The 14,560-nt window shown below is 37.7% G+C and overlaps 1 protein-coding gene across 4 annotated transcripts in view; it reads right to left on the bottom strand.

The window, feature by feature from the left end:
• Positions 1-7,571: 7,571 nt before the first annotated feature.
• Positions 7,572-14,560, bottom strand: part of STRN3 (striatin 3) — a 40,590-nt gene continuing 33,601 nt past the window's right edge. For all 4 annotated transcript variants that reach the window (XM_056492708.1, XM_056492710.1, XM_056492709.1 and 1 more), the window contains 5 exons: positions 13,460-13,627; positions 13,069-13,209; positions 11,064-11,171; positions 9,382-9,468; positions 7,572-9,265 (listed from right to left, as the gene is read on the bottom strand). In XM_056492708.1, coding sequence (XP_056348683.1) covers positions 9,096-9,265; positions 9,382-9,468; positions 11,064-11,171; positions 13,069-13,209; positions 13,460-13,627 — 674 coding nt within the window. In that variant the 3' untranslated portion in view covers positions 7,572-9,095. The remainder of the gene's footprint in view (positions 9,266-9,381; positions 9,469-11,063; positions 11,172-13,068; positions 13,210-13,459; positions 13,628-14,560) is intronic.

The following is a 14,560-nucleotide window of genomic DNA, read 5'->3' on the forward strand; positions in this document are numbered from 1 at the left end:
TAATCTCCTGTGAGACCAATGTAAACCATTGTAAAGGATCTGGACTACAATATCTTTAAAAAGTCCCTTCCAACTGAAACAACTTTGTGATTTTCTATGCTGTATTTCCCTGAACAGCACTCAGACTCAGGGAGCCTCAGATTTGCAATCCCAGTCCTAAAGACATATGACATCAGCATTTAAAAACCAAAAATAATATTCTAGAATAATTTAATAATTTACTCTTTTAGAAAACAGTAGAAAACTCTGAGGCTAGGGGTTTAGGTCCTGAAACTCCCATTGAGCTGTTTTGAATGTCAGATGAAATAGTAGTTAACACAGTTCAAAACTCATCCTTCCCACTTAGAGCAATATAAATTTACAAAGTTTTATTAGTTTGCTGTGCTAAATAAATTGAAATCCCTTTTTGTACCATGATAACTTCCAGGAAGAGCCACAACCTACAGCCATGCTTTGGTTAGGACACATGTCTGAGCACTGGAATAATTTCCTGCCACAAGATCTTTCCTGGGTAAATTCTCCACTCACAGGCAATTTTATAACAAAAAGGAGCATGACTTCCTCTGTCATTGGCAGTATGTCTCTCATTCTTAGAAGGAAACTCGGGCCAGTGTCTCTGATTCTGCTTACAAATTTTCTGCACCTCAAATTTTGCACCTTGCACCAATCCTAGGCACTTATGTCCTCGCTTTACCATGAATCACCTGGTATATACATCTCTTGATACCATGGCTATTTCTAGCTTTGACAAGTGCAATATACATGAAAAGCAGGCACACAGTCCAGGAATGAAGGTCAGTAAACTGCATACAGTCAGACCTGCAATCTAGTAACAAAAGCCTTCTACATTATATCCTTAAGCAGAATGCAAAATAGGTCTCAGAAGTTGGTGAACCTTTATTATTATTGTGCAACTATTAATATTGAATTGGAGGGAATGAGAAAGACCCAAAAGAAAGACCATTCTTAAGAGAAAATAGTCACTTTAAAAGTACTATTTAAAAAGTACTACTGTGTCTTTTAAAATCAATGCCAATAAAGAGCTATGCAGAAACAAGCTAAAATCATTTCCATCAAAAGTCAACAATTATAATTCTCTACAACTTAACTTATAATTTTGAAGTGGGGTGAGAGAAAGAAGAACAGGGTTGGATTTTTTGGCACATTAGTACAGTCTCATCAGAACAGTAGATTCTCCTATAAATATTTTAATTACTTCCATTTGCACTTCATATTAGTGCTGTCACGTCAGCTTTCCCTTCTATGAGACATGGCCACATAAAATAGAGTATTTTTACCTTCCCTGTTCTGAAGAAGAAAGTGAGGATAAGTACTTATGCCTTGCTTTTAAGCCTTTTCCTTATGGGGCAACTCTCAATATCACTACCAAGCTCCACCAATTTTGTCAGCACTTTCCTTCCTTTCATTAGCCTGAAGGGTAAGACATCTCCAGAAAGCATCAAAGTCACAAAAATGACAGAAAATTTCTCTGTTCCATGCAAGTGTCGCAGAAGGCCTGAGTACACTATCAAAGATGATCTTTATTCTTAAACAAAATGCCTGTAAACTGGGGACTTAAATCCCCAGCCTAATAAAATCAATGGTTCTGCTTTGGTCCTGGGACAATAAACATAAGTAGCATTTTTGGGAAGTGGAAGCAGAACATGGCTGAATATCTTGTGATCACCTGTCATCCAAATAGAGACACCAAACACATGGAAACTTCCAGTGAACAGTTTAAACTGTTATACTGTTTAAAGGTATGAGCCACTTTTCAGTCATATATGTCAATTAATTGGACCACACATTCTTTTGCCCTCATTGGCATCAAAAGTGTTGCCTCCAGCTTCAGCCGAAGGAAGAATAGGCTCTGAATATTTGCTGTCTAGGATTAAATCCCAGGTTTTAAACTCCACTTTGAAGCAAATGACCACTTTAAACTTAATCTCATTAGGATCAAAATTTCCTTTCCTTTCAAACAATCAAGTCTGGTTAGTGAAGTGTCCTTGATGGTAAGCTGCTTGCATGAAATGAAGGGTATTTATTGTTTTATCACTCTCTAACTTGTTTACATTCATCTACATCTATACACAAATATATTGTGTCCTGTTAGTCTCTGTGTTCCACATACAGAGTAGTTTGTCAATAGCAGCAGGGTCAGCTGATCTTTAGCCATCCCAGGATGAAGGGAAGGGTTTCCACACCAGAAGGAGCAGGTAGCATCACTCCTGCTGCCAAGCAGCCGAGGCTCACACTGCACACACTCTCCTGGAGCCTGGTGCTGGCAGCTTGGATAGACCCCCAGCCCCAGGGCAGAACTGAACTTACAGCTGAACTTCACCCTGGACCACCTCCTGAGACACCAGCATGGGAATCCTGCACTGCTGGTTTTGCTAGCAAATGTTAACTAAACTTTTCCAACCTTTGCTGAGGTCAGATACGGCCTTTACTACTTAACAGCAACGAGGGCATGGCAGAATGTAAGCAAAGGGATATGAAACTATTTTTCTGCCCTGGTGGATGTGATCAAATTACAAGTATGATAAACAATTATCTGCCAAAGAATACAAGTTAGAGACAACAAGAAGTCAAAAGTTTGAGAAAAAGACTGGCAAGATTTAGGAAAATGCTTTAAATTAGATGGGAAAATCACAAAAATTACTAACTTAGCACTACTTTCAAATTTGGTAAGTTCCAAATCAAACAAACTATATCATTAAAACAGTAATTTTTTCAAATGAAAAGCAAATTCACAAGCATGTAGTTTCTGAAATTCTCTTGATACCATTGGTTATTTTAAGAATATATTACTTGTTCAGAAAAGGTAGATAGGAAAACAGCTTTCTCTCATCTAAACACTCTAAATTAGGTGAGATACACAGATTTGTTGAACTAATTCTGCTGAGGACTAGGAAAAAAGTTTAGGGGGAAAAAAAAAACCCTGGACCTGTCTGGCACAGCATGTTCACAGCAAATATATCAACAAGGAATGGTCAGATTTGCTCAAATCCAAACATAGGCTAGACTAACACAAACAATTAGGAGAAAGTGACCGTGATCAGTTGCTTCTGTTGAGCCTAAACATCTGCCAAAAAAGGTTTCTGACAGAATATAATGCATGTGCACCATGGAAACTGTCAGGTGTTAGGTCAGTCAAACTGGGGAAAATATTTCCAGCCCCTTAAAAATTCTTCTGTATGGCAGCTGTCAGCTACATCTTTACAGAAAACTATGTTTATTAAGATTAGCAGAGTCAGTCACCGGGGTTTTATCAGGCAAGGGAGATACACCAGTAATTCAGAAGCCAGAGCTCCTGTTTTTGCAAACACCTACCCTAGTAATGAGGATGTATCAGTATTTTAAAAAACTTGCTATTGTTAAGGTGCTATAGTATTTCTAACACCAGAGCACTCCAGCAGAGGGAATACAGGAGAAACTTCTGGCTACCACCAAAAGCACCAGGCATGTAAGACAGAGCCATGATTCAGACTCCAACACAGCACCAGTGCATGCAGAGCAGATGCAGGCCCTTCCAAGAGCTTCAGCTTTTGAGCTCCTGCCCCGGCTGCCCACCACCCTTCTGCCAGAGGCCTGATATTTCCCAAGAGCTGGGCTGCAGCAGCCTGGTCTGCACACCCAGCACACTCCTCCCTGCCTGCTGCACACAGGGTATTTCCCCAATAGAGCAACAGGATCTGATTGTTTTCCTCCCGGCCACTGCTGAGATTTCAGAGAAGGAAGATACTACTTCTGCATGAAGCAAGAGCTCTTTATTCCCACTGCATTTTAAGTCTCACAAGAGCTTAGAAAGAAAAGCCCCGTGGATTAAGATTCAAATGAAAAAACAGATCCCCACCCACTTCAAGGTACAAAAGAGCAACTGGAGAGAAAACATACTTGAAACAACAGAAAAAAAAGTGCTTAAAAAAGGCAATGAGGCAGTCACCACATAGTCACTCAAGAATAGCACCACTTTAGGCAGTCCTCCTCTCATGAAAGAAAACCACACCCCCTTGGCCAGCTGCTGTGCATGAGCAAAACCCCAGTAGCCATTAGGCATGGTCTGAGAAATGCCCAGATGCAACTGTCACTCTAGGCACACCAGCATCAATGGCAGCTTCCCAACAGCCATATGGCAAGCCAAAGTGGAGACAAGCCTCAGGAAACTCCTCAAGGATACACAACCAACAGTGGACAACACGAGCAGCTCTCCCTCTCTCCACCATGTCTCAAGGCACAGAGGGCAAAACCTCTCCTGCCCTACCTGCTCACGCTTTGCTGTGGGACTCCTGCAGCCTGCTCTGTGCCAGGCCAGAAGAGGACATCAGAGCCCAGCCAGCCCCAGCAAGTGCCTCCCCCCAGGGCAGGTGGGCCACAAGACTGCAGTGAGCTTTTGAAGTCATCCTCTCAACTCAGTCAGCTAGAACAGGACATGGACTTCCAGGAGGAATAGGTAAGAGAGAGGACTAAAAAGAAAGTATGTTGTTTTACATTATCAACTCAAAGTCTGTTTCTATATTAAAAATTAAAAACAAGCCAATAAATTTTTATGATGTTTTGAAGTTTTTGTAGCTTGAACTATTTCTTTTTAAAAAATCTGTTGCATTTCAGAAGAATCCTGAAGCCTTCTACTTTTGTTGCTTCTTTTTTTAAATTTCTTAAGGGTAGAACATAAATACACACGTGTATACAGACAGACATACATATATATATATATACACAAGCACTGCAGTAACAAACTGAGTGGTGTGGTTGGCACCTGAGGGATGGGATGCCATCCAGAGCTGGGAAAGCTCCAGGAGCAGCTCCATGGGAATCTCATGAGGTTTAACACAGCCAAGTGCTGGTGCTGCACCTGGGTCAGGACAGCCCCTGGTATCAGCCCAGGCTGGGGATGGACAGTCAGAGCAGCCCTGCCCAGAAGGACTTGGGGGTGCTGCTGGCTGGGAGGCTGGACATGACCCAGCCATGGGCACTGCCAGCCCAGAGAGCCAAGTGTGCCCTGGGCTGCATCCAGAGCAGCGTGGGCAGCAGGGCAGGGAGGGGATTCTGCCCCTCTGCTCTGCTCTGAAACCCCACCTGCAGGGCTGATCAACTCTGGGGTGCCAGCACAGGAAGGACAGGGACCTGCTGGAGGGACTCCAGAGGAGGAACACCATGGTGATCAGAGGGATAGAGCACAGCTCAATATTGGGGCTGGCTAACCTGGAGAAGAGAAGGCTTTGAGCTAACCTAATGAAGGCCTTACAGCAGCTGAAGGGAGCCTGTAAGAAAGCTGGAGATGGACCTTCTACAGGAGCATGTGGTGCCAAGACAAGGGGAAACTGCTTCAAAATGAAAGAGCACAGGTTAAACTGGATGTTAGAAAAAAATTCTTTACTGTGAGGGTGGTGAGTGACTGGCATAGGTTGCACAGAGAAGCTATGGATGCCTTATTCCTGGAAGTGTTCAAAGACAGGTTGGAGCAATAAAAAACCTGTTTAGTGGAAGCTGCCCCTGATCATGGTATGGGTACAGGCTTGGAACTAGATGATTTTCAATGGCCTTTCAAAAGGCCTTTCTGTGAGTCTATGAAACTAAACAGAACAAAAATGCAAGGAGAGTCAGCACTGTATGAGCAAGGGGCTTTCCACTGATGTGAGATGGGAAGTGCTGGAGCAGAGTGCTATCAGTTTTAAAGCAAACTGAAGTGCATAATAATAAGAGCACACCTGGACAGCGTGTGCCCTCAGTTTCAAAACAAATTAGCATCCAGTATGTGAAATAGATGGCCACTGATAGCATAACTTCAAGCCCACAGTTCTTCCACTTGGAAAATCCACCAATTTTCTCCTGGCAAATAAATTTGTCCTCATTATTTCTAAATTAGGGAAGTTCTTAACCAGGGCTTGTTACACTCTTTTATCATGTGTATTTGCTATTTATGTGGACATAAATACTACTATTTACACTATAGTGGACCACAGTCACCACTGATCTACATAAAACAGTTCCTGCAATAAAGATAACACAGAGACCAAATCTGTTAACATCAATCACACCCTAAAAGCTAAAGGTATTATCAAACACATTCAGATATCTTTCCATTCAGGTTCTGACTAGTCCTTTGGGTCTCACAAAAGAGAAGCAAATCCTTCCAATAAGCTGAAGTGTTCTTGCTAAATAAAACCATTTTGTTCAGAACTATTATTTTCTCCATCACCAGTACTACAGATCTTCCATTCTAAAAAACTCAAAACCAACAAATAAAAGCTTCAGCATGTTATACCCCACAACAAATAAACTAAGAATTATTAGAAATAATTGGTAATATTCAATAACTGATGCCTCACTATAGCATTTGATCCGCTATGCATTAGTGAACTAAGATGATCATTAAGACTTCAATTAAGGAAAATAAGCAAATATTTTTGGTTTTATCATTTCAATTTTAATACAATTAAAAAAAAGGTAAATGTTATGCATGGTAATGTTTATTAAACAATCACATTTTATTTAAGCATTAAAATGCAGCAGTCTGGAAAAGCTGCCAGAAACAATGTTTGGCTTCAGAAAAGGCGATTATGAAATTACTTCCAATAAAATTCAAATACTCTCTTGTCTGTTGATTAGTTGAATGCTTTAGACTGGAAAGAACAAAAAGTGCAAATCAGCTGAATGTTACTTTCAAAAGTAAAGTCTTAGTGTCCTACAAGCAATTACTGGAAGGCCTCACCTCAATCTTCATGATAAAGGACAAAATTCTCCAATTCCTACACAATTATAATTTACTGTAACATTTCAAGCAACGCAACATTATTATTAAAACAAAATTAATTCCAAAATATAACTGCAGTATTCTGCCTAACATGAGCACCTCTTTCCTTTTGTTTTTCAATTTTAGTTCTAATTTGTTTAACATGAGATGGCATGAAATACATTCTTACTGGAAAACTGGAAACTTACATGGAACAATGCAGTTAAACCACTTATAGGAACATGTTCTAGCTTTAGTTAACTTATAGCTAAACATACTACTTTACATGAAAATATTAATATTGTAGTACTCTGTTTCTGCTGATACAGTTTGAGCAAAGTGACTCATCACAGAACAGGCAAATGTTGAACTTTAGTTTTTTTGAGGACTTGGAAAGAAATGGACAAAGGTAAGATATGGGCAAATCTTAGGCATTTAGATTTTTTTTTTTTTAATTCAACACAATTATTCACTGCCAGTTTGAAAAAAAACAAGGTACCTTTCTGGCTCCTAAATCACTTCAGAATCACTTCAAATGAATAGATAATGAAGAACAGTGATTATCATCTTAGAAGGTCTGTAAGAATACACTAGCAATTTTTCTCATAAAAATATTCTAAAACATTGTGGAAACATGTTCTTATATGTGGGTACTGCTGCTTGAAACTGAACAGTTGCTCAACATCCAGACAACTTTTACAATCTTGCAAGAGCAAAGCATCTTATAAGCGTAATAAACAAATGGTCATTTTGCTAAAATTGAGACCTAATTTAGTAATTAGTAGAATGACTCTTTCAAACTGTGCAACACAAAATAATGTAGCCAACAGTAACATACAGGTACACCATTTAATATTTATTATATGCATTTTATATACATTATTTTTCAACAGCTGTACTTTTGCTATGTGGTACAATCTTAAAAATTTGCTGATTCATAGTTTGTAAAACAGAAACCTTACAAAACTCATCAAAACTCGCAAACTGATCAGAAAAGTTTTGTGGAAGACTAGAAAAAATACTTTTTTGTATTAATCATGCATTACACAAACAAAATTTTTAGTTACACCATAAACTGAAGCACATCTGAAAAATAAAATAAAAGCAGGGAATAACTAGTCAAAACACAGCAGATTTATGAATCTTGAATTAACTACTTTTGTATTCTATTTGAAATGCAAATAAAAATAATTTTCACTCCAAAGGTTCTGAAACAAGATTTTTTTTTTTGGAATCAATTCCACTCTAGGTACTTAACCAGAGGAAAAAGAATTTCTTGGTTTGCAACTTTAGAATTATCAAATGTCCCATTTTCTCATCTATTTTAGACTGTTCAAAGAGTGCCATAACAGATATACAGGGCCCTTTAACACACTACATAAAAGGATATAAAGACCAACAAAAAGTGAAATAAATAACAATAGGCCATTAGCAAGATGGGTAATCCTTGATAAATAAACTCGTAAATACAGTAAGATGTACAAAATATCACATAGTGATAGGATGCCAAGATTAATTTTTTTTTTAAGAGTTCATTCAGGGGTGTTAACCCCTCTGTGTTTCATTTGAACACATTTTACAGTCCTTTATTTATGAAGACAGTTATGCGATGATGATGAATTAGCATCCTTAAGCAAGGACTTAGCTGAGCTGTATTAGGCAAAAGAAGGGAAGATTGTGGTTACACGGCAGCGGGTCAGTGAGATCTCTGTGTTTTAGGGTTCTATAATGCAGAAAAACATTATCAATACAATCTTGAGCACTGTTGTGACAGGCTAAATATATAAAAAGACTTATAAAAACTAGAATTTTATCCAAACATTTTGTGCAACTAATGCTAAAATATTTTAAGTTAAATTTCCTTTTCTTTAAAGCAAAATAAAAGTTTAAAAGGGGAATCTGTGGCATTCAACTGATAAACAGAAGATTACTAAGAGATGAAAAGAAAGCTACTCTTGGAGCTCACTTCCCCCCACAAGAGCACCACATTCCTAACCCTAAGGCAGCACACAGAGTCCAAAATAAAAGTCTTTTGTAAAATCAGACTCCACGTTTGCTTAAAGACACCTAAAGAACAGACATACGCTCAGTTCATATCCAGTCAAGGCTACAAATACTGGTTCTTTTTTGTATTTGTTCCCACCCCCCCAAATACAGTAATTACAGTTAAATGAATGAGCCTGACATTGTTCAGGATGTGGTGACTTTTCACCAACTTCTACCTGCCCACTTAAGAGCCTTCACCCAGGCAGATCAGATGTAGTGTCTTATTGGTAACCTTATAATTGATGGCAGTGACGCATTCCCTCTTTTTTGTCCAAACAGACCTGCTGTTATGATGCAGGTTTGTTCTGCTATGTCACACGAATACTTTGGCAAGGGCATCAGCTCCTGCACTAGCAATATATGCTTTTGATGGATGAAATGCTACATCATAAATTGATTCATCCAGCTTTTTCCTATGAGCTGTTATTTCTTGCACACATGTCTTGCTGTCCAAATTCCACAACCTAATGGAACAATCATGGCCTGTTTAAGAAAGAAAGGAAAAAGATAAAAAGACAAGGTTATATTAGTCAGAAATTCAGCGCATTATAAATGCTTAATTTATACAGAACATATAGAATACGGAAAAAACTCCTTACTTCCAGACATTAAATAGATTCCATTAGGATCTACAGCTAGACTTGTGACAGCATCCAAGTGAGCAACCATAGAATGGATCATTTTACCTAAAAAAAACCCAAAACAACCAAAATCAGTGAATTTCCTGTGAAGTAGTGCTGATTTAAAAAAACATCAAGCCAATCCCCTTAAACGCAATATAAGATAACATGCTTATTATTTACATTTCAGTAATATTTGAATGGCTCTATTCATTAGAAGTTACGAAGTTTCAACTGCAAACTCTTGTATAAACATATGGGCAGATGACACAATTCTCAAAAAGGTGTTTCCATTGTAAGCAATCTTTTTATCCGCTTGGCATCTTTACTGGCAGCAACAACAATGAAGACCTAAAATGACTGGGTGAGAACCTCTGTCTCTTAAATATCCTAATAACTGCCCCAGTAGGACAGTGTTGATGAAGCTCTGTAAAACAAGACTTACTGAGCCATATCAATAGTCCACCTATCTCTGTCATTTCTAGGAGAGAAAAATAAGGCAACTATAGGTGGATACTTGCCTGAAATACTCTCCAGCTTCTAACAATTAACTGGTTATGTCACAAACCAGAACAGATAACTTTGCATTCAACTACTCTTAATGCATTTCTTTACGCTGACCTCTGCTCCTGGACTCCTAAAAATATCTTTTAGCACTTCATGATGCTTTTTGGAAGGAGTTCTGAATGTTTAACTGCACAGAAGAACCACTGCCCCTCACTTTGTCACCTGTTGGTCATTAGCAAATGAACCTCAGTTCATGTGTTGAAAAAGAGAGCAAATAAATCCCTGTAAGACCATGACCAACATGAAGAAAGTATACCAGCTTTGTTCAGTTGTTTGTCTTCTTGAAGAATCTCAGCCTATTCAGCTTCTAAGATTCTTCGTGAAGAAGCTAAAAGCTACTGAAGATCTCAGATCATCTTTCTAACCATTCTCTGAAACATTAGTTTGGCTACATATCTTTTGAGATAAGGGAGACTGCATTCAAAGTTTTCATACAAAGGTATTAACGTTCCCTTTTGCTTTTTATTCCTTTCCCCCTTCTAACACGCCTTTTGCTATTCTGACTACAAAGCAACAAACTAGTATTTTTAAAAAAATTCTTATTATAACTCCAAGGTTTTACTTTGAATAAGAACAGTCAGCCCAGTGATTATTATTTTATATTACAATGTTTATTTTTTCTTACATGTATAATTTCACATTTATCCACATGGAATTTAATTTGCCTGCTTTTATGTCTTTTAAGATCTCCAGTTATTCCTCATCAGCCTTCATGCTTAATAACCTGAATTAATGAATGTCAGTTAATATACTGTTCCCTGTTCAGATGACTCACTATGTTGAACAATTGCTGATCCCTCCAGACCTGTTGATATTTTATTCCACAAAAAGATAATTTTCTTCTATCCTCAGTTTCCTGTCTTTAAGCCAATTATTTTTCCATGCAGATTTTTTTTTTTTAATTCTGTTTCTTTGAAGTAAACAATCTCAATTTCGGCAACATCAATACAATGCATTTAATCTTAGAAATACCAAAAGTTCTGTTTTCTGTAAGACTACATCACTAGTAAGTTTTCTACAAATAGATTCATCCTATGTTATTCAGGTTTCTTAAACATATTCATATGTACAAACTAGGTTCTCTTTATCCTTACCCGTTTTGTTGTCAAAAAATTTGATGTGTCTATCTTCATGTGCTGTAATTGTTACAGGAAGTGTGGGATGACTTACTACCTTGTTAATATGATTATTTGATTGTACACCTGAAAATAAAATAAAAGAATATTCATCTTCCTTTAGGAAAATTTTAACGTTAAAATGACAGTATTTTAGCATTACACTTTAGATTACCACATTATTTAATAATATGTAACTAACATTTTAGGACCAATGGATCTCCTAAGAAATAAAGCTTCTTCCTTTTACAGAATAGGGCAAAGTGAGGGAGACTCTAGCCAAAGTACTGCAAGGTTAAAGCTTCCAAGTAGTTTACACCCATGAAAGATGCTTGAGAGATAAAACCCAGCAAGTACTATAGGGCAGCATTAGCCAAGTAGAAACAAACTGTAGCATGAATAATGTATGTTTAGCATGCAGCTCTTATACTCCACATCAGAAAATATTTTGTTTGGGGGTGATGGTGAACCAGAAGCACAGAGTGTCTGGGTTGGAAGTGACACCTTCTACTAGACCAGAGAATCGAAGTAACTGAAGTCAATCTAACTCTCCTCTTAGATTGTCAGATATATTCCCAATTTCAACTTAAAAAATGAATCTTAGAATGAATCTATTTAGAAGTCCACAGGATTCTCTTTTTAAAAATCCCTTCTTATCTTGGTATCTTAATTTCTGTGCTTAATTTTTCTTGATTCCATTTAAAAGTCTCTCTTCAAACTAGAAAAAGTATTTCTCCAAATTCTGATGTTCCTTCTCACTCAACGTCAGACTTTGCAGAATATATCTGTAAGACAGCTTTTACACAGTTTTGTAACCAGTGCTGAAGCCTGTAAATTTAATTATTAAGTAAACTACACTATTTAGAGGGAAGAAGCAGATTCTCCCCTTGTATTATTCTTTTAGATCACATTTTATAGAAAGGAATGAGCAGAAACCAGAGGTTTTCCTTATGAAACACATTAGCAGGTTCACAGAAAGAAATTTCCTCTATATAGAGTTTCATCAAATACATGCAATTAATACTTGATTAACTACCTCTCTGTAATACTATTTGCAGCACCATGATTTCTAAAAAGTTCCACCAGAAAGTGTTTTTAATCCCAACCTGTGCAGAATTCTACACTGAACTAAATGTTCTGTTTAATTCACCTATTATTCACCTACTTGTCTTAATATCCTCCATAGCCTATATAATGAAAAATGTGATTTAACATACAGATCAGACAACTGAATAGTAAGAAATCTCAGAGAACAGTAACTGTTGCTTTTACTATCTCTAGCTACCTTCAAATCCTGCTAAGAGTCATTGGGTGGAAGGGACTTTTTAACATTATCTAGTTCCAATCCCTCCTGCCACAGACAGAGCCAGCATCCACTAAAAACGATTAAGGCCACATTCAACCTGGCCTAGAACACTTGCCAGGGACGGAGCATCCCAAATTTCTCTGAACAACTTGCGCCAGTGTCTCACCCTCTCACAGTAAAGAGCTTCTTCCTAATAATCTAAACCTACTCTCTTTCAGTTTAAAGCAATTCCCCCTTGTCTTGTCACCACCTGCACTTGTACAAACAAGTTCCTCTCCAAGTTTCTTGTAGGCTCCTTTACGTACTGAAAGATCACAATAATATCTCCCAAGAACCTTCTCCAGACTGAATAACCCCAACCCTTTCAGCCTGTCTTCACAGGAGAGAAGCCCCATCACTGGGATCATCTTCATGGCCTTGCTCTGGACTCAGTCCAACAGGTCTATGTCCTTTTTATGCTGGGGCCCCAGAGATGGATGCAGCACTCCAGGCAGGGTCTCACAAGAGCAGAATAGAGGGGTTAAAACACCTTTCCATTGTGTTTGTTCCAAGCATCTAACCATCTTTCAAACTGAATGATGCAGTAGAGGAGTAAAACTTTTATTTACTACAACATACAATGAGGTACAGTGGGTGCCTCATTCAAGATGGATATTTATTACAAAGAGCTCTACTTACCAGATTCTACTTGTGATGAAAACATTACCACTGACTGGGATGTTTCTAAATCATAGATGACTGTGCTGCCAGTGTTAAAAGATGCCACCATATGAGCAGGGTCACAACCTATAAAGTCGACTGATGTGGGTATTCCATGCTCTAGAATGAGTGAAAAACATCTTTAGAAATAACAGAACACTTGAATAATTCCTAACAGTTTAAACATTTATGGTCATACTTAAAGAAGATATTTGCCCTTTTCTTTAAAATAATGGTATAGCACTATGATTATTTTATTACAAGTTATTCTTTTAGCTATGTTACCTAGTTTGGATAAATGGAGATAATGAGCCTGTATGCATCATAGGCTGCCTCATAACAGATTTTCAAAATCACTGCAAAAAGTTACCTTTCTCTCCATTGTAAGTGCAAATACAGGGAATTTTTTCCGGTGGGTTCCATAACCTAATAGTGCCATCTGCTGAACAAGAGAGTAAGTGATTCTTTACACCACTGTAAGCAAGACCCCAGACTGCATCTGTGTGAGCAATTAATGTGCCAGCTAGAACGTTTGGCTCTGGAAAAGAAGTTCAGAAAGGAAACCTTTTTAGTGAAGAAGCGTAAGTATTTCTTGTACCTCAACATAAATTAAATTCCACATATGGTAGCTGTATATCCCCCCCTGCCCTTCCTGTTTAAGCAACAGCTAGAACATTACACAAGTCATTTTGCACAACCACTGCCATCTTTCTAAAAAAAAAAACCTCAACCAAACAGGAAAACAAACTCAAACCAAAAAATCCTACCAAACCAAACCAGCCAATGAAAAAACCCCCACAAATAACTCAAACAACCATGTCCCTTTTTACAGAATTATACCACCTACTCTCTCATTTCTTCCTTCCAAACTGAACACCTTAAAGATGCTTGATCACAGTCTTTCCTTTGTACAAGGTGCAGAAAATTAGCTTTCCACTTAAACACTGGAGGATGCTTACTTGATGTGGTATGTACTCAGCATACTCTGCTGACACATAGGTATGGTCTAAAGCTCTCAAGAACATTAATAATAAAAACAGGACTAAGTTTTTCCTGCATAGCTGGGAATCTTATTTTCATCTCCCTGACACTTTATAGTTTCCTTTTATAGAGGATTTTTAAATCTATGCAGAGTTTTCCAAGCAGTTATCAGCTACTTAGAGACATCAAAAATTAAAGATATCTCAAGTTGAGGACCTGAGATAAAAGTCAAACAGAAGACATAGAATTTGAGCACACTTATCTTAGTTTTCTGGCAAATTTCCATCGGAAGAAATAATTAATCATTAAGAAGTTGTAATTATGGTTCAAAATTTTTTGCTTCTCAAAAATTATGATTTTTTTTTTTTTTACTGCACAAATCTCAGGAATTGCTAAGTCTCCCTATTACTGTTCTACACAAAGTACATCACCAGTGCAACTGGGAACAAATAATTAATGTTTGCCATATGTAAGCAGTTGAAAACATGCA

Source organism: Oenanthe melanoleuca, chromosome 5 (genome assembly GCF_029582105.1).
Source record: "Oenanthe melanoleuca isolate GR-GAL-2019-014 chromosome 5, OMel1.0, whole genome shotgun sequence".
Taxonomy (NCBI): Eukaryota; Metazoa; Chordata; class Aves; order Passeriformes; family Muscicapidae; genus Oenanthe; species Oenanthe melanoleuca.